We start from the raw sequence: 22,163 nt of genomic DNA, 5'->3' as shown, positions 1-22,163 counted from the left end.
ATGTATAATATATATACATAGATACGCACGGTGTGGTTTTATGAAATGTATTCCGAAATCACCGCGTATAGCTGGAAGATTGGCAGTAATGGGGACGAGGGGTTGGCGCGATTTACTTTGCCCTACGGCTTGCAGAGTAAGTACGCACACACTATATATAGAAATAGCGTGTCAGGGTGGCGGTGTCGACGCTGTATTTAAGGACCACCCGCCAAAGGGTCGGCCAGGCAGGACCGCGCGTGGCAAATCGCTTCGGTCTCAGCCATTGGCCCGAGTCCAAACTCGGGAAAAGGACCCGCCCAGGGACGTTGCCACCACCAAAGCTTTTAGCCGAATGCGTCGACGGTGTAATCAACCCTCAGCCTGAACTCGCACTGCACCGGAGTATGTGATACGCGCGCGACGAAGACGACCGCTGCACACGACCGACGGAAGTCTTAAACAAAAGTCGCCGTCTATAGAACGCGTACGACAAAGAATACGTATAGGTAAGTACTTATAATAATACCTATATTGACTATACCGCCAATGTGCAGATCATTACTATTTTATTTTAACTGTTTGTAGAAAAAAAAATTGTGGTGTTAAAAAATGGTTGTAAATTGATGATTATATCACCTATTTTTTTTTAAATCCAATATCATACATCCTGCATCTATCGATACATTTTTAGTCGATGCCTATATAACACCCCTTACGTACGCATTGTCGACAGAAATCAGTGAATCAACTTATAAACCCTATTTTAGCTTGGTAAACAATTTGACAATTATAAACGTTTACCATGTTTAGAAAGGTGGTTTATGGACGATAGGTCAGAACCCAATTTCTGGTCCTGCGAGGTTTAATAACTTTAAAATAGTATGTATTTCATTCAATTGTTCGAAGTAAAATATAAAATATAAATAATATAATATTAATACTAAATTAGTTAAAAATGTTGAAACATTATTTTTTATATTGATCCAGCTGTTTTATTATAAACATATGTCTCAAAAAATTAATAATATTTAAATTGGATCGTGAATCTAATAAGGTTAAACGCGAAGACTATTGGATTAAAATACAGTTTTGGTACAGACATCCTAATACAGTTTGAAAATTTAATTTTATATTTAGGTATCTGTTATAATATTATAGCCATTATACTAATATTATAATAAATAAGTGGATACCAAGTTTATCATTTTCTATGTTTTCGAGGAGGCAAGAGTAAATCAAAGTTTAGTCTTACATACTTTTTTATGATTTATTTTGATTCTCTGAGTATATTACTTTTTATTTAATTGATGTTATTATTGGATACCTAATCTTGTGGCATTTTAAAATTTAAAGGTAATATTTTAATTGATGTTACATTTTATTATAATAAGAAAACTCATTTAAAAAAAAAGATTTTACTATCATAATATATAGTATTGCTATATTGCATGTAACTGTTTAAATCACAGTGTAATTTATGTATCTTCATTATATTTTAGAAAATCACGTTATGGCTGTAATACGGTTACACTAATCGAGATCCGCGAGTAAAATTTAAATTTGAAGTCCTTTTCAGTTTTCACCATTCAACATTACTACTTTTATACATTTATATTCAGTTTTTTGAAATTCTTATAATAATGTGTATAAAATATATTTTTAATTAAATATGATTTAATTTTGTAATTTTAAAGAGCGGATGCCACAACTTACACATTTTATGCGTCTATATAATTATAAACAAATAAAAAAGAGTTAAAAAGTTATCAAAAATTCTTGATAAATGTTTATAAATTAAAAAAAACAAATAACAACTAGAGAATAATAAACTAAGCTGTTATAGATTAAATGTTATTTAAAATATATTTTTATTTCATTTGTGTTTGTTTTTACATTTAAATTATCGAAGTTGTCTAATACACCAATCACTAACTAAGCTATTGTCAATATTAATATTTATGGAGTTTATTAATTTTTTAAATAACAATTTTTTATAGTTAATCTTTTAAAGTTGTATTACATATGTATACAGTATTGTTATAACAAACTTAAGCTTTGAGATTACGTCTTAAGGAAAAGATTTAACGAGTAAAGTCAGAATTTACTTCGTGTTTATACTTAATAATAAAATAATAAGACCATTTAATTATTAATTCTCCCGATAAGAAAAATTAATAAATATGTATATTATATTTTTCTAAGTTTATCTTCAGCTTTAGTACAATACTATAATGTTTTAAAATATTATAAAAATAAACCATTTAAAATTATCTTAATTTACTCAATTTACTGTAGTTAACTGATTTTATTGTCATTATGGTTTATTAAAATCATCAAAGAACAAAAAACTTGCTTGCAAATCGTTAGTTTATTACATAGATTTTTGAATAAATGTATAGGATTTTTCTAAAATATATAGTTTTTAAAGGTAACAGTAACTAACGATTGGAAATTATGGCATTTTGTCTTTATCTAACTAACGCATAATATATAGGAATTTAGATGTTTTTTATTTCTAAATGCACCAATATTGTTTTGTGAAGTGATTTATATTCGAAGAATAAATTTGAATTTTTCGTATCGTCTATTTGAAATCGAATTTTGCAAATATTTGATTTGATCCTCCTAAATATTAAAAAAATGTCATATTTCAAGATTAGGTTAGATAAAGAAGTTGTAATAAAAAATTCAAAAATGTTGTGAAATTGATATCTAAAAGACTGTATGACAAATTCAAATTTGTTTTTAAAGTTTATATCACTTCACTATAAAAATGGTAGGTATGTTAGAATAGAACATGTTTTAATTCTTATCTTGCACGAGACAGAAAATCCCCTCTTCCAATTATCTACCTTAAGAAAGTCTATGATAAATTTATAACTATAAAGGTAAGGAACTTGCACCTCAATATTTAAAAATTTAAAACATCTTTTAAAGATAATTAATATAATTTAATTATTCATTCTAAAAGTTTAGAGCCCTTAATCAATAATATAGTTAACGTTTTGTGGCCCATGCGAAATGCACACTAAGCTGCACACCTAGTTTTATAGCACGGCTTAGTAGTTAGTAGTAAATAATGTTAGTCTCACAAATAACTTATACAAGTCAAGTTGCAATTAAATTAAAATAAATGTATAAACTATTATAGGTACTTGTATAATTATTAATTTAAAATAAAATAACATGTTTTCTAATGCTATTTATCCATAAATATTGTATGTATCCGGATAAGTGATCGTAGGAGTGTAGGACTTTATAAGTAAACAGTAAAATAATTTTTATTGTAATTTTTAGCATTTATTGATGCATTGATGTTGGTATGACAGTAAATGACACGTGATTGCCGTGAAGGGTTGGCGCTAGAATCGCCATAAAGTTAGCTGCAACAAGACTGCACATCTATAAATTATAATAATAGATAATAGCAAATACTTATGAAATATACCCAATACATATGTTAGTAACTTGTTGGATAGTGTTGGATTACTCTTAGACTTTGTTGGACTTTATTTTTTTTAGGAGAGCTTTTTTAATTGCTGTGCTGCCAACTATACTTCAACAGTACACAGATCTATGGTGGCAAAATTTTACACGAGTAAAAAATATCGAGCTTATCTTGTAAGACATTGATAGACCATTCATTTTGTAAACTTTATTTCAAGTGGTAGAGCTTTTTTATACTGCTACCTTACATTTACGAACTTTTTCAGAAGTAAAAAATGTGTTGGGTTATATTTAATTTGTATCTATTATGTATTAGTAGTGCTTTTAACTTTATGATATAGGATTAGACCTGCAGAAATACACAATTCTTTTTTTAAGTATTAATAAAATAGACGGTAGCCCTTTCAATAACATAATATAATTTAAATATATTTAAAAAAATTAATAAAACAGACAAACATAACGTAATAATACTTAGGTTAACATCACAAATTATAAATAATACATCTGAAATTTAGTATATTTGTAAAATAAAAATAATTGTAACGTAAAAACAAAATACATTTAATACATTAATATTACTTAGCATCAATACAAGATTAAACTTACATTTATTACAGATAAAATCAAAAAAGTCCGTTGATGTCGATGTCTTATCAGCAAGGCCTTAAGCATAAAATACGTAGAAAAAAAGAATTTTACGAATGTAAGAATAATAAATAGATTATTTATTCTGGAAAAGTATGGGGGAATCTTAATTCCTATAAAACCCATACTGTAAGTCATCATTGATCATTACATAATCAACCACTCAAAATAACATAACTATTGATCAAAATAAAGATCAGGATCTAATTTTGTATCACTAAATATTATAATAATATCCAGCATCCGCACGCGTTTATATATTAAGTGTTATATAATTATACAACCTGAAAATAATAAAGAAATTAACTCATAACTGTTAAGACAATAATTTTAATTTATAATAATCATTTTTTATCTACTTAAAATTAAGATAAGGGTACTGTGTAAGACATATTAGCATTTCATCACTAATTTTTCTTATAAATTTGGGAAATATATAGCAGCCTATAGTATAGTAACCTTGAACTCAGCTTTAGTTACTTAAAATTAGTTTTTATTGCAATTATTTATATTATGTTGTTAAAACGTATCAAATACACATAATTACTGGAACTACATTATTTTAGTATTTACAATCCCGTAAAAGTGAGGACGAAAAGTATGAGTAATAGTAACTGTTTAATTTTATAAAAAAGCGAACATTAATTTATATTTTTTAGTGGATTTAATTTTGATTATGACATTAACTACATGTCTACATGTTATATACGATTTGACCAATTATTACAAAGAAATAATATTTAACCCGGTAAGGTTCGGACGAAAAGCTTAATTATAAGATATTAGATTATCTTAAATAATTGATTATGTGAAAGTATTTATAAAATTGAATAGTTTCTTTTTTAATTATTTAAAAGATTCACTGCACTTTGCTGGAAATTATGGCACTTGAAACTAAAGGTAGAATATTGGATTATTGTTTATTTTTCTGAATGCAATGTTTTGAAATTATTGAAATTTGTTGAAGTTTGATTATTTTGTTACTACTCTACAGTACTCTGTATAGTTAAAGACGGATAGACAATAAATCTATATGCGACTTAATAGGAACTTATACACGTGCAGTTTAACTTTTAGATTAGTGTGTTTGTTTTATATTGTCTGTTAGTAGAATACAGAGTTTTCAAAATATTTTTCATATCAATTGTTTTAGTTAAAAGCATTTATTTAATGTTGAACAATATAACAAAAATGTTTGAATTATTTATTACCCACTTTTAAAAATAAAAATAATTATTTAATTATAATACTACAATGTTATAACATCATCAACTATACTGATAAACTTTTTTTTTAACGATTCACATGCACATTCTAGTTATATAATAAACAATATCAAAGAATTTCAATCGATTACCCTTGTTTTCTGAATGTAGGTTATTTTATTTCATGTGAAACAAACCATATTGCCTGACATGATAAATCATAAATATGTGTGCATTGAGTGATTTTAATAAAACTACAAATTACCACGCATAGCCGTATAGGTAAATGTCGTGAAAATAACGCAAAGCAAGCGATTAATATTTAATTAATAATACTCCTGTCGGGGAGTACCAACTAGGTAAGTACTATGTAATCATCCTGTACCTATTCATGTACTATAAATTGCATATTTTGCAATTATGTTTGTATAATTAGTTTAAACTTCCCTACCCTTTCAATTTTTCACAACTAGATTTATTACTAAATCATATATGGCGGGATTGAGCAAAAAATTCTTTATTTTAATTTTAATTTTGTTTATATAATAATTATAAATAATTATACATACAGTTGAATATGAATTTATAAATATATTTTTCATTTAAATAAATCAAACTATTTTATAATTAATTAAATTATAATTTGTATTTTAATTAATTTATAATAGCATAGATGCATGGTAAGGTAAAAACCTACTTGCTAACCGGTTTACGGTGTGTTATTTAAGTTAAATTTAAGTATTTAACTGTGAAAACAATTTTTTTACCGCCTTTTGTAAAAAAATATCTAAATTTCGTAAAACAATATTGTTTAATGATGGTACTATAAAACAAGTTTAAATAGTAAATTTTAAAGTTTCGTTCAGTTTGGGTTCGAATAAAAAATTGTAATTTTCTAACCTTGTATGTAAGTAGTTTTTAATTTGTTTTTATTGATTAGAATGTTTGTTTTATTGTTGTATATAAAATAAATATAAATAAACATTTATATTTCTTTTATATATATACATGATATTGTTACATTTAATCTCAACTAGGTACTTGGTTCCCAAAAAATATTTAGTAAAAACAGGAATTAAATCATTTCCATCTTTGATGAAAAAGAGCTTCGATTAATTATTATAATTATGATTGTTAAATGATAAAACATTATAATTACCTAGGTAATACACAATAATCATGTGATAAGCCGATACACATATACGCGTATGTAGCCCGGTGCATATACGATACACCTAAAGTTCTCGATATTGATACTGTAGCAATGGACTCCCGACATAGTTCACCCCCTAACGTTTGCATTGGATCTTATACTGGATTTTCAAAAGCTGCTATATACTTACACATCCCAATTCGACTTCCGCGTACTAAAGTGCGAATAATATAATCACAAATACATACGTAATGTTATTATTGTAATATACAATTTACCGCTACGGAATCGATTATGCAGTGGTGCAGGGAATCATCACCTACCCCAGATCATCACCACCACCACCACCACCATCACCCCCTGGTCTAAAAGTTGCACACACACAATGACGATGAATGATAATATATGTATTAATGTATTATAAGTCGTACCTACCTATATATACGCGCTCCTCCGAGATTTATATATACGTAAACGCACAATCGCATTACGCACAGCCGTCCGACCGTAATTATTATTATTTGGCGCCCGCGAGCGCAGCAATAATATTTTAATAACAATATGTATATTGTTACGTGATTGTAGCTATAACGATTATATAATGATATTCGGTTAATAATGACGTTTCGACCGGGCCCGCCGCGGAAACACGATTATATTGTTGTCGGGCGGAAAACGAAATTAAACTCCTCCGCGCGTGGTTTATGTAATATCGAAACAGTATACACAATATTATATTATTATTATGCGTGCCATCCAATTCTCGCCCGAGTCGCCCGCGTACAATTGTATTATATTATTATATTATTATTATTATCATCATCATTATTGTTGTGCTAATATATAACGGTGTAATATTATGTACTGTGGCGGGTATAATTAAGGGATTACATTATATGTGTGTTGACGGAGGGAGCACTATTAAGACTCGCCCACTGCACGTATTTATAATATTATATTATAATAAAGTCCCCGCGAATATTTTTCATCTCGTGATCAATATGTGTAAATAATATTTAGCATAGTCCTCGCCGTACCTACCAGCGGTATATTATATTTCGTTATCAACTACACAATTTGTCTAGGTCGTATCGACATTGCGCTTAATATAAACGATGACTTAAGAATCCTCCCCACGGCGCGGCGCGCTATTAGAAAAACGTGAGTTTGTATAATTTGCTTCAAAATGTAATCTATACGTGTATTCGATCATCAAGCATCAGCATTTTTTTAATCAATATTTTTCGTATCAATTTTTCATTTAATAACTTTGTTTATAGGCCACCTTTATATGTAAATACGCTATAGTGATTTATTTTTTAATAGTAACATGATAGGTTGAATTGATTTTCGCAAAAAATAATGAATTTTTCTTGTATTATTAATTATTATAATATTATATATTTTCCCATATATAATATTGTTATTACCTATAGATGAATAGGTTAGAAATAATTGGTTAGAATCTAAAATATAATATTTTTTGTATTTAGTTTCTTACTTCTTAGATTTCAATATCTTAAATCTATACTATATCAAGACGTGTACATACTATCGAAAATAATTGATTTGAATTTTAGTGGAAATTATAAAATTCATATTTTTTACTATCTGAAATGGAACAAATTACATAATATTTTTATTTTGGTGCAAACACATATAATATGTATATATTTATAGGTGCTAGGAATTTGTCAGGGAGTGAATATTATACGCTGATTTCTAAATAATTCAAATCACTGGTACAAGTGCATCCCTCTCGCGGCACCTATGTATATAGGTATACCTATATTTTGGTGCTAATTGATTTCAACCACAAAAGACCACTACAGATAAAAATTTAAGCGCGTTTATTTGTATTCACCACAAGTGCGTGTTTTTATGTTTTTATTTATAATACATTGTCACATTAAATTTTTAATATCTTTAATAAATTGCAATCGATGAAATTTATAAAAACATTTTCCTGGAGTGCTTATAACATTAATTAGCTATTAATAAGCTTTTTAATTTTATAATCGGTTGTTATTATTAAATTTTAGTATTTTTATCTGTGTAGGCATTTATAATCACTTCTACAAGAATACGCCTACACAGGACCACTATAAATATAAAAATACGAATATCAAATTAATTGTTTTTTAAAAATTTTATCATTTTTTTTCTACATTAATTGTTATTAAGGTATTACATTGTATTTTACTTTCTCGTTGTGACGTCTTACAATATTTTTAAAATCCGTTAAATTAAAATAATATATATAGGTAGGTATATAAAGAAAACAAATAAATGCAATTTATTATTAACCACTCAAAATGCATAATATAATAATGCCATGTTTATATTTAAATATCACAATCGATTTGTTGTTTACCCGTTTCGTAGAAGAGCTATACTATTTACAATTTGATCCAACGGTATGTATACGTCATGATAATATATTATATATTTATATAGGTACACATGGGTACATTTGATAAAAAAACAAACTTGTAAAGGGTGTGTGAGAGAGTGAGAAAAAAAAATGTAAATTAACATTTCTTTACTATATACGTTATAAAATATTTGTGTGTAGGTACAGCGAGAGCGGTTTAGGGGTCGTAAAGAGGAGCTTAACATTATTCTTGTATACAGTTAAAGACACCGCCCCACAACCGAGGCGGAATGGTAATAATAATCGTGGCGAATGTTTAAAAATGCATTGAAATTACTATGCTGACAACGACGAGGACACGTATTATGTATACCTGTGTAAAATTATATATATATATTATTCAGACAATACAAGTTTAAATAATTTAAGACGTTGCAGTGTGTATACCGAACAAAAATGAACAAGCGCACATACTATTTATTTTATAAATACTAAAATAAGTATAAAATATGAATATGGTGATTTTTTTAATGCAAAATGGTTTTTGCTTATTGATATATAATACGTACATATTATAAACATGATATTATATTATATAGAAATTATGTCTATATTATATCATTTATATCTCTTGTCAACCAAATCATTTTAAAAGCAGTACATTTAAAAACCTATAAGATCGTTAGACTTGTTAGGTTCATAGTATCATTAAATAATTGTGCCGTTTGAAATTTAATCGACGTATGATGATGTACAAGTAAACTGTATTACAGAAGTCTCGTATGTATGAAAATATCCTAGACTTGCGGGAAACTAGAAAATATATGATAATAATTATATGTATGTACGAGTGTTACGGCCAAAGCCCGAGTATACTGATATAGATTTCAGAGCATGACAATTTTAGATTCATCGAGGCCATAACATTTTACGTAACCTAAACCTACTCAACTTCCAAATGCAACGTAGTGTGAACCAAACTATTTTTATTATTTAAATTGGATCAGCACAATTTTAAATTTACATTAACTGTTTTTAATTGAAAAAAAAATGTTTTTCTAAGTATTATTTAAATGTTTATAGAGAAATCAACTGATTTACACCAAACTCAAATGAAATCATCCGTATTTATGCTCTTATATTATATAAGAAAATAAACTGCAGCAATAGGTACATTTGTGCAGTTTTTTGTTAATTTTAATTAGAACGAACCCACCGCGCTGCTAACACCGCCGTTTATATATACGTTACGCTATACTTAAATAAAAGCTTAATACTCACCCCCTCGCGACGCAGTCGTTTGGCGCTGCCGTATATATATATATGTGCGCGCGAGGACCCATAGCACTCTGGACGCGGAAAAACGTTTTTCTCTTTCGCAGAAATGTAACGAGTAATTATCGACGGATTACGCGGGTACACCCCCACTGGAGTCAGATTAACCCTCCGCAACCTGGCCGCATACACACACACACACACACACACACACTTATATATATCTATGTATTGAAACAGTTTCCCCTTGGCGCCCACTCCAAACAACACCCGCCGCTGTTGAACAGCAGTCGTCAAAACCCGGTGCAGATCGCCGCGTTGCGCTCTTCCTTTTCCGCTCCTGTTCTTACTCACGGTGTACAGCAAATCGGCTCTCGTTTAATTAATTTCGCCTTTTCGGTTTTCCACGCGCTAATGATTTCGAGTACACAACACGCTCGCCGTACATAATATAGTCGTCGGCGTCCCGTACGGCAGCGCCGAAAGAGTTCGATTAAGACGGCGCTGTGCGGCTGTGCATCACCGTGCCCGGGGAAATGGATCCACTACACCTGCTGTTGTATAGACTCAGACTAAAATATATATTTTTTCGTAGTACATAATTCATATTGAAGTTTACATTGCCGTGGAGGGTTTTGTGTGCGTTTCTAAATGATAATGCGATATTAAGTAAATGTGTGCGTTATTGATAAATATCAGTGTACGCGTTATTGAACGGTTTGATTTTGGTAAGACCATGCGGAATTGATGTATAAAAGTGTGCGGATTTGAATGTTGATCTTTTTTGAAAGTATGTAGTTACGACGAATTTCGTTTTGTACATTCATAATATAAGGATGAGTATAAATAAAATACAATATTAAAGATAAATTAACGACGTTAATAATCGTAATAAAATCGCGATTTGTCCGTAATATACGTATATATTATCCTGAAAAGATATTTTAGCAAAATATATAAAATTGTATTAATATTTAATATATATAAATCAATCAAACTTAAATAAAATGAAGCAAAAAACTGTGAAAAACAGTTAGGTCATTACACATTTTTAAATGTTGTATTCTATACTTGGCATAATTTTGTACTACATTCAATTTTAGTCCCTGATCTGCTGCAAGGACGAAACGCGATGAAATTCGTCTCTGTATCTTTGCACATAAGTTACTGCAGCGCACTCTCAGTTGTTTGATTTATCTTATTCCATGTTCCTTCTCGTTCCACGGGCCTGAAGACATCTTCAGAAACTAAATACCTAAGTTTAATTAATACGGCTATACAATATAATAGTTGTAATGTAATATTATATGTATTATTTATTGCAGGAAACATTCGAGTACCCGCATACGCGAGTTTTAAAGTTTTTTACAAATGTCTACAACAGCGCGAATTTTAAGTTTAATTTTTCTTACGAAAGGATAATGATTAAACATTTTCAATTGCTTCTCGTGCATTCGATAAAATTGAAATATAATAACATAAGAGTTAATTATTCAGTATTATATTTTGATAACTATAAACTAAAAGCTTATGATTTGTATGATCAATTTTTCTCGTGAATTCGTTCTTTCATCATCAATCGGTCCTAAGACGTAAAATGCAAAAATTATATTTCTAATAAAATTAATGTTTTTTCCAGCATCCTGCAAGGTGATAATTGATCATCTTTATTATTTTCTCTATTCATAAATGATATAAATAAAACTTTAAAACATTCAAATTATCTCTTACTCGAAGATAAAACCAAAATTTACAAGATTTTAAATGTCTTAATGATGCATCAAAATTCAACTTAGCTTAAACAGTATTTAATATTTTATCAATAATGTAATGAGAATGATAAGTTTTTGATTATTGATAAATGTGTTATTGCTGAATTTTATTTTTTAAAAAAGGTTATTATGTTTTGATTTCACATTAAATAGTTCAAATTCGAAACGCAATAATATAATTAAAGAGCTGGATAGTTTCTTTTCTTCAATTGTCATGTTCATTACATAAGAAACTAGATTTATTAAAACATATGTGTAAAAATTTTTGCTACGAGTCAGCCTTTAAAATTCTGCAGTTTACCCTAATTAGATTTCACTTTGACTCTGCTTCTTTAATTTGGTGCACTAACAATATCATCATCCAAAATTATTAATCATTATATTTACATAGTTATTTAATATATATATATACTTAACGCCATTATATTTTATGTTATATAATTGAAAATTATTTTCATAAATAAATTAATTAATGTTATTATTATAAATACAAACACTGTAAAGCTCTATAGCCTTTATTGCGTGTTCACTAAAAAAAAAAATATCATTTATTTACGTTACCTTGTGTTTAGTCAGTCATAATTTAAATTTAAAATCACAAGTAACGTTAATCATGTATTATTTATTTCGTAATTTTTTGTGCAGAAAAATGACGTTAGCGAAAATGGATCAGAGGTTTCAATTGATTAGTCATCACAGGGATGACAAACAGACCGAATCACCAAGAGCGCTCAATCCGGTGATCAATAATTCTAAACCGAACAAAGTAAGCTCAGGAATTTTAAAAATCTAACGTTTACACATTTTTGTTTTGTTCGATTTGTTTTTAAATGTTGAATTGAGCTGAATCTTAAATTTCGTTATAAAATATACGTTTTAGATGTCTTATTGTTTGCATACGATTCAATTTATAATTATAATCAAATCAATGCCTGAGATAAAGTTAAATAAAGATATTAAATGGATTTTATAGTTAACAATAACAAAACATTAATTGTACTCACGTTATGAAGTGGATTTATCAGAATATTTCTAGTGTTCGGGGTGTATAGAACAAGAAGGCAAATAGTTTCTTCGGGGTTATTGTATTATATTTATTTAGAAGTCATCAAGTGGCGTGGATAAATAGTCGGAGGGAGCGTGGCGACCTTTTAATAGGGGAATTGTCGTTCCGGTCGGGAGGCTTACAAGTTTACGATGCGAGTAAATGACAATAGCTTTAGCCTTAAAAAAAAAAAATGATAAAACGTTATTTTTATTTGTTTGCTTTAAACACTTAAAAGGCGCACCGAATCGAAGAAATTAAATTTGCAAAGACGTCGCTCCGCTGACAGATATCGAACGAATTATAACCGATCAACTCGAAATAAACAAATAATTAAATTTATGTTTTGCCTTCTGACTATACTTCGAAGGGTGTATACTGTATATATTGTAAAATTGAGTTGAAAGAAAAATTGGATTTCGTAAAAGTAAAATTTCGGAATTAGGAAACGCATTCGGATTTATATAATATATTTATATTTAATGATAACTCGATTAACTCAAATAACTCGAATTCGTATCATTTACGAGCCCATTGCGAAGCCAACATTGTTAAATACTAATACTATAATTATAGGTTTGTCGAAATGTATTATAATATCGAGCACAATACATTTAAACGTGTATATTCTAATACGTAGTCAAATAAATAAATTCGATTAATTATATATCTGGTGGGTGTAATACCAATACATAAGGGTAAACGGTCGTATGGTCTGAATATACGACTACGTGCAGACTTCATAATCATATACCTACCTATTATATTAATAATTATATAACGATAATATTATCACAATCGTGACGCGAGTCTCGCCGGCGCGGCGCGAATGCGGGCAAAACACCTGAGCAGGTTCTGTTTTGTTTGTCCAACCAGGTGGGAACAGTGATCCTGTACGGGGTGCCGATCGTCTCGCTGCAGATGGACAACCAAGAGCGGCTGTGCCTGGCCCAGATCAGCAACACGCTGCTGCACCGGTTCAGCTACAACGAGATTCACAACCGACGGGTGGCGCTGGGCATCACGTGCGTGCAGTGTACGCCGGTGCAGTTGGAGATGCTGCGCCGGGCGGGCGCCATGCCGGTGTCGTCGCGACGGTGCGGCATGATCACCAGGCGGGAGGCGGAGCGGCTGTGCAACTCGTTTCTGGGCGACAACACGCCGCCCCGGTTGCCCGACGACTTTGCGTTCGCGGTGCATCACGAGTGCGCTTGGGGTTGCCGCGGCTCGTTCCTGCCGTCCCGGTACAATTCGTCTCGGGCCAAGTGCATCCGGTGCGCTGTGTGCGGTCTGTTCTTCTCGCCCAACAAGTTCATATTCCACTCGCACCGCACCGGCGCCGGTGCCCGGTACGTGCAACCGGACGCGGCCAATTTCAACTCGTGGCGCCGGCACATGAAGCTCAGCGACGATCCGCCCGACCACGTGGTGCACGCGTGGGAGGACGTCAAGGCCATGTTCAACGGCGGCACGCGCAAACGGGCCGTGTCCAGGCCGTCACCGCCGTCGCTGCTGCAGCAACAGCACCAACAGCAACAGCCGCCGCAACCGCTGCTGCAGCCGCCGTCGCACGCACGACAACAGTCGTCCGCTTCGTCGTCGCCGCCGTCGTCCGCTTCGTCCGCCGCCGCCGCCGCCGTAATCGTGCAGATGCCTCAGCCCGTGCTCCAGTCGGCGGCCCACCTGCACCACCACCAGCACCACCAAAACCACCAACAACGATCGCCGGAACTGCAGCAAAAAAAATCGGCACCGGTTCCGCCGGTACAGGTGCCGTCCATGCCGCTACACCAGGCCATGGTCGATTACGTGTGGCAACAGCGGGCCAACCCGTTCGCCGTGGCTGCTGCGGCTGCGGCTGCGTACTCGGCGGGCGGCGGTCTGCCCTGTTGGCTGCCCAAACTCGAGCTGGACCCACATCATCACAACGCCTTGGTCAACCGGGGCGCCGTCGCCACCGATTATTCTTCCGCTTTCCGGCCTGTCTACCCGGTTACCGTGGCCGCGGCCGCTGCTGCCGCTGCCGCAGCCGCCGCCGCCGCAGCCAAGTCGGCCGACGGCGAAGAAGACGACGGCGATGACGACGAGGCCGGCGGCGGCGGCGGCGGCGGCGGCGGTTGTTGCGTGGACGGCGTGGACGACGATGACGATGACGACCACAACGACGACGACGACGACGACGAAATTGACATCGAAACGTGCCCCGACGAAAGGAACACGTAGGACTCGCGGATGGCTACTTTTTTTATAATTATTGTTTATAGTTACAGTGTGTTATTATTATGCGCTATTATTGCGATATAAAATATTATAATTGACCGGTTCAGTTATCGTCCTCCAGTGGCGTCGAATAATTTGCAAGTCAAAGTTTACGCAAGTGGGTGAATTTCAAAATCGTAAAACCTGTTCTTGTTTTTAACCACGAATTTCATATTACCGCCCGAACTATCACACTTGATTTTCAAAAAAATCGCTAACTGTTATACTTCAGTAAAATCGGGGGTACGGTATACTCGCCACCTTAAAGGCTGCTTACAGTGTGAAAGGTGAGATCGGCGCTACTATAACGGTTATTTTGTTGGCCACGTATATTATTAATTTACATATATAATATATTTATATATATTTCATTATTTATTTTTTAACGAAAGTTTATACGAATACGAATATGTTGTTTGCACGTAGAAAGTGACTTGTCTCTTCTTTGACGCGCGAATATGTTTTTCATCGTAGAGGTACCGGTAGAGTCTATAATATTACATAATGTAATGAATTTATTTCTTATTTGCATATCGTTTATACTTCACCTTCTATAAATATATAATATGTAATAAGTCGCGACGCACTTAACCACTACTGTTTTGTCAAAATTACAGGAACTCTGCTGAATAGATATTTGCATACTCGTACATTATTAAGATAACAATACGTGTTTTATATTATACATATTACGTAAATTTTGTAATTCAACTGCCGCTTGGGTGGCCGACGATACGCTGTAGACTGTAGAGTAATAATATTATTAAACTTTTAATTGGAACATTACAATATTATATATATATTATATCTATTGTTTATGTAAACATTTCGATGTCTATTTGTTAAACTTGAGTGATTGTTAAAACGTATGTTTAATTTCCCTCCCTCTTTTTATTCTATACATAGTACATACTATTATAATATATCATAATGATAATATAATAATAATATTAAATAAAATAAATGGTTTTTTTTTATATACATATATATATAGGTACACGTACACACACGTAATAATAATATATATATATGTTATACACACATAAAAAATACGGTTTGCGTATACAACACAACCATCCGGACTATTATATAGCTGTGACAGGCCGCGCGCACATTATTATTTAAATGAAAACGGCAACCCTCGGGTGGCGATTGGAGTGTAAAGGAAACCCGAGACTGACGTGTCGTATAATTAAAAGACGATCCCTGAGGGAGCACAACGGTGGCGTTTGGCTAAGGTCAACGGTTGACATTTGGCGAGCCGTTTTTAAACGTCGCTTTTAAAGCGAATCGGAAACGGTCCCGGCCGGGGAATACTATGTTATTATGTTGCTTTGCCCGTACAACCCAAATCGGATTACCGTGGGTTTTATTTATAAGGAAAACGATTTCATTTTTCTCCGGCCATCGCTCACGGTAAAATACCACTTTGCGTAAATATTACTGCGCACGCAGCAAATATCGTGGTGTGTCCTGTTTTTTATGCGGAAAAACGCGGTAGGTACGTCTGAGTGTTTGACCCGTCTGCATCCAGATCACCGCTTCCCGGCAAGTACACAATGGAGTTCGACGAATGTGTAGGAATTCCAATTTTAAGGTCACAAATCGGTTGTAACTGTATTATATATATATATATATAGATCTATATAGATTATAGAAGCTAATTAATTCTGGAGGGAAGTCATTGGTTTTATTTTTCTTTACCCGGATGTTTAATAATTTAATATGTTATGTGCAGTTAACCACGGTTATCACAATACTTTAGATACGTTCACGTGTACGCGTATACGTTGAACGCGCACGTTCGCCTCGCGCGTTCTACATTGGTTCACGTAATCATGTCGGTACATAATATATTCGGTATTAAATAGTTCTAAAATCCGATGACAACCGATATCATTCTGTATACATATTTTGTTATATTGTTATATATATTTTATATGACACAAAATTGTTGAACTGCATAGAAAGGAATTCGATAACGGAAAACTTTATAAATTTATAGTAGGTATAACAAAAACGCCAACGCGTTGTCAACAAAATTTGTATAGTTGAAATTTGATGGCGTCCAACAAGTTAAACCGTGGTAAGCTAATTATAATAACACCGATTTAAAATTATGATGATATTTGTCACAATATATTATGACTTTATTATCGCCAAATTAACGACGGTTATGGTTGTTTCCTGGCGTTTGCGATGTTTTCTACAAGTCTAAAACGTTTGGTAAACGAATAACGATCAGAATGATATTTTCTTCGTTATCGAGTATTGCAAACGTTTCCGCTATCGGGTTCGCTCTGGAACCAACAACACGGTAAAATGATTTATCGTGAGGGAATAAGGTATAAATACACTGGTAAACCAAAAGCTTACCACGAAAAACCTATCAATTACAGAAAAGGGTTTTTATGCACGTGAACGTGTTGTAGTGCCTACCTGCCTTAACCGTTATAATATTATTATCAACATCGATATTATCATCTATAAATCGACTATACCACTTGTCGTCGTCATTGTAAGTGTATATACGTGTGTGTGTGTGTGTGTGTGTGTGAAACAGGGGTGCAGGGTAGATATTATTTATATTGTTTTGTTTTCATCGTGGCTCGGCCTACATTTCTATTACTATTATTTATAATATATATGCATGCGGCACGAGTGAACATATTATGACGCGAGAGACAATACGCGCCGAGTCACAGAAGGACTACATAGTAATAATTAATGACAAATCGTCGGAGACTCGCAGAGGGGTAGCGAGTGGGGGTGTGGCTCTCGCGTGTACCTAAATATTTGTACATTATATTCGTCGAGTTCGATTCAATCGTATTATATACACTATATTATAATATTATCCTGTTATATATGCATGCGGAAAACGCAAACACGGCAGTGCCCGACAACGACGACGCAACCATTGTAATTATTATTATCGTCTGTGCAAGTTTAATCGCGCTCGCGAGACCGGTGAATAATTTATTGTACGCGAGCGCGGACCGGGCGGCGATGACGGCGGCCTCGCGGGCAACGCGATCATTCGCCTAGAGGTCGCACACCCGGCAGAGTATATTCGTAAATAATAATAATAATAATAATAATAATAGTTATAGCAATACGAATAATATAATATAGTGAGCCCGAGGCGCGCGCGTATCTATTGTTATTGTGTTATTTTCTACTTTTTTCTCCATTTTCATCCCCCAATCGTCCAGCGTCATTCACGCTCGCCATCCCACGTCCTTTATTAACAATTTTTTTTTCGTATCTCTTGACTAGCGGTGCAGCTTTACAATAGACTCAAGTCGTTCGTAACGCATACACTATAATATTATATAATATTATACAATATTAATTTAAAAAAATAGACAAACATAATCAAAATGTACCCTACACTGTATACACAATTTGTATTGTAATATTATCGTGTTTTCAATAAATATAATAACGTAAGCCATAATCGTATTGTCTTATAATTTGATACGACTTGGAAGAGATACTATTAGTTAGTGTACCTATTGCGGTGCTATGATTTAACAAGAATGGAAGGCGGTTAAAACAAATTCCTATTACTTTCTATAGAATAAATATATCGTTTTCCCGATATTATGAAGATAAACTATCTATTTTATAATGAATATATATATATATATAATGACAACGTATAATTTTTCGCTTTAATACGATTTATTCTTAAGCAAACAGAACCTTTTAAAAGGCCTTAAGGTGTGTTTGTTTTCAATTAGATATAGAACTTTCGATTAATGCGAGGTTTTAAAAATACGTTGTATACTTACTAAAATGTAATATATTATAAAGTCTGCCACAGTGCCACGGTAGGTTTATGTATATACAATGAAAATCAATAATAAATTGATATTAAAAAAAACATATAAAATATACACGTCAAATCACTTGAACGGCTTTTTATCATTAAAAAACATTTTAGTAGGTAATTACAAAAAAAATAAAAAAACAAAAATTGGTATCGATATTTTGTATAATATACAAATAATAAATTTTGTTTACTATTGTAAATTATATTATATCACTTAGCTGAAATGAAATATGATGTAAAAATAAATATAATTTCACATATCATGCTATAGTTGTCAAATGTCAATATGTATGAACATAAGTATATTATACTATACATACAATTCTATTATACCGAGTTGCAGGTATAAAAAATCTATTGTTAAACTTGATAGTTGTTTTTACAATATAACTATATAATTTCGATTATTTAATTACTTAAATAGTAGTACATTGTATTATTTATCCTTTCACTCATATTTTATTTTTTATTGCGATAATCAAACTGTGTTTGACCAACAAGGTGACAATAATCCACTTAAAATTAATATTCATATTTTATTGTATAAACTGCATTTAATATTTTTGGAAGGCCACGTTATAAATTCTAGAAGTTTTCGGTGGACATCAACATTGATGTATATAATGTTAAACCAAAGACAGTAAATATATTACTAAAATTTAAAAATAAGAACTTAATTTAATTCACCATAAAATTAAATTCTCCGTGTCCAGTCAAATAAAATTAACTTATTATTTGCTAATTCTTCTGGTACATGAACTATTCGTGTAAATTACCGTCTTTAACCATCGATTCGTCGATTACATTAAAATATTTATTGTGTACAAAACTTCTGATCTCTAACGTTAACTACTACTAACATTAAATTATAAATAATTTAGTGATTAAAATTATTGAAAACGGAGTACAACGAATTTAATAAAATTAAAAATATAATAGACAATAGCATTAGGAAAATCTAAATATTATGATCTTATCACTATTTCAAATATAATATGGTGTATGTTTTATGCTATAATTCTAAAAAAATAACAAAATAGTGATGGGCCTTTATAGTTGATTACTATGTACTTAATATTAAACCTACATTGTACTAAGATTTTCTCTACACGCAGTAAATTTTAATATATCAATAAGTAATAATCGAAACTACTTTAAAATATAAATATTTCTATATATTCACTGGTATTTTATATTTTGTAGAAATTTTAAAAATTCTTGTGAATTTTTAATTAAAAAATATATGAACTTGGTACAAATAATCATAAAATCAATCGTATAAAATCTTCTATTAGTTTTACGTTATAAATGTAATTTAATATAAATATATTTTATTGATACTTTTATAGCCTATTTTTTTCCTTGTAAATCACTACATGAGGACCGAACTGTTTTCACATTGCTTAGCCCCAGCCCTCAGATACTTATAGCCTATAACAGGTGTACCCGTTACCCAATCTCTTTAAATTTGCGGGCCACATTTCAAATTTATATTTATACTGCGGGCCGTATATACTTCACGGTTTTATTTTGTTCGTTTTGATAAAATATATAATAGATATAATGTTATCTTTGTTCAATGATGATGAAAAAAATTGTAAGATATTTTGTAATTTTAAAAGCTTATTAAAATAACATTTTTTTAAAACTATAATATTTAATTATTAATTTTATAAAAAGAATGTCTTATTTGTATTAAATAGTTACCGGGCTAGTAGGAATACTTTTGCGGGCCGCGGGTTGGGCACGGTTGGTTTAGATTCTAAACTATAATGGATTCTATATTTTAATTATGTACCTATTTAGTATTTATGTTGTCCGAGTATAATTAATTGTGTTTTAGAAAATCGATTTCGTATACGCAGAGAAGAAATGTATTAAATATTTGTAAAGAGGATTTTCGGTTTCCACTTGGCTTGGTCACAATCCAGGCTGGTCGTCGCCATTGTTTTAATCATTTGCAGTTTGAATTCACTTAAAATACCTGTCATCGTTGTTTTTCTTACTACCGCCTCTTTTGCGCCACGATATATAGTTCTCTCTCTCTCTCTCTTTCTGTCACTATCACTGTTATTCTGTCATTCATTCATCGGTCGACTATATAATTTCTCGTGTACTTAAATCGAGGGTTCAAAAAAAGTAGGTAGTAATTACAAAAAAAAAAAAAAGATACAGAGCGGGGAGAGGAAAAACAGTCTGAATGTTTCTACATGAGGTATTCAGGACTCAGCCGTAAAGGGTACGCGGGGGGACTTAAGTTCTTTAGTCAATGAGCGAACCAGATAATCTAGCTGTAGTCATGGAAACACCAATTTAGCTTTAACGTTTTTATTAACAAACGATCACCCCTTTCACGAGGTCCACGAGGCCAGGAGAAGGGAATTTTCATTTAACTCGAAGAAAAAATTGAATCCACATCCACCGGACCGTGAAATTGAATTTCACAATTTTCGTTAAAAAAACCAACGCACTAGAGAGAAGAAAAAACACTCGAAAAACAACCTAACCAAAAAACGCCAACAAATCGACTTTGCGCGCGAATAGAATAAACCGATTTAATTTAATACCCGGTGTAATAAAAGTTGCTGATTTCATTGTAACCACTCGCGCCTCCACCACTATACCACCGCACGCACATATTAAATTTTATTGTTGTACATTATTCAATATAATTTTATACCGACGTCGTAGTAACGTATGCGTATTATCATTATTATCGTGAATATATATATATATATTATATATGTGTCGTCGTTTACTATTTAGTACGAACAGGAATCCGAACATCTCTCTTGGTTAGGCCGCACGCGATTACTGCAGGCGGCCGAGGATTATTTTACGTCGGGCTTAGGGATTAAGGGTGTTTTTACCGCAAGGGTTACGCATTCATTACGTGTATTTCTGCACACTGCGAGGACATCGCCGACTGATCACGCGTGCATAGAATATGTACCTATATGCTGTACAGATACATTAATGTACTTATATTGATAACGAACACACGTTGATCATTATTCATTATATTATAATATAATAGGTTTTACGGTACGCGCGGGTGGTGATGCAGGGTTCTTACTTTGTCGTATAGGCATTCACGTCGACGGGCGATGACAACTACTTTAACCGACAGCAATAATATATTGTAATAGCTGTGAGTTTACGTGA

At 32.2% G+C, this 22,163-nt stretch overlaps 1 protein-coding gene across 1 annotated transcript; it reads left to right on the top strand.

The window, feature by feature from the left end:
- The first annotated feature begins 357 nt into the window (after positions 1 to 357).
- Positions 358 to 16,024, top strand: LOC113548956 (SKI family transcriptional corepressor 2). The gene is made up of 3 exons (XM_026950069.1): positions 358 to 488; positions 12,502 to 12,622; positions 13,754 to 16,024. Exons 2-3 carry the CDS (start codon positions 12,506 to 12,508, stop codon positions 15,122 to 15,124), a joined length of 1,488 nt encoding a protein of 495 aa, XP_026805870.1. The 5' UTR covers positions 358 to 488; positions 12,502 to 12,505; the 3' UTR covers positions 15,125 to 16,024.
- Positions 16,025 to 22,163: the final 6,139 nt, after the last annotated feature.

Source organism: Rhopalosiphum maidis, chromosome 1 (genome assembly GCF_003676215.2).
Source record: "Rhopalosiphum maidis isolate BTI-1 chromosome 1, ASM367621v3, whole genome shotgun sequence".
Lineage (NCBI taxonomy): Eukaryota > Metazoa > Arthropoda > Insecta > Hemiptera > Aphididae > Rhopalosiphum > Rhopalosiphum maidis.
Note: the sequence above shows the minus strand (reverse complement) of the source record. Positions and strands in the feature narration are given on the sequence as shown.

What these genes read in the sequence shown, in the direction of transcription:
- LOC113548956 (XM_026950069.1), top strand. Translation starts at nt 12,506, where the DNA reads ATGACGTTAGCGAAAATGGATCAGAGGTTTCAATTGATTAGTCATCAC. An exon ending in ATAATTCTAAACCGAACAAA is followed by an intron (nt 12,623 to 13,753) that starts GTAAGCTCAGGA and finishes ACACCTGAGCAG; the next exon opens with GTTCTGTTTTGTTTGTCCAA.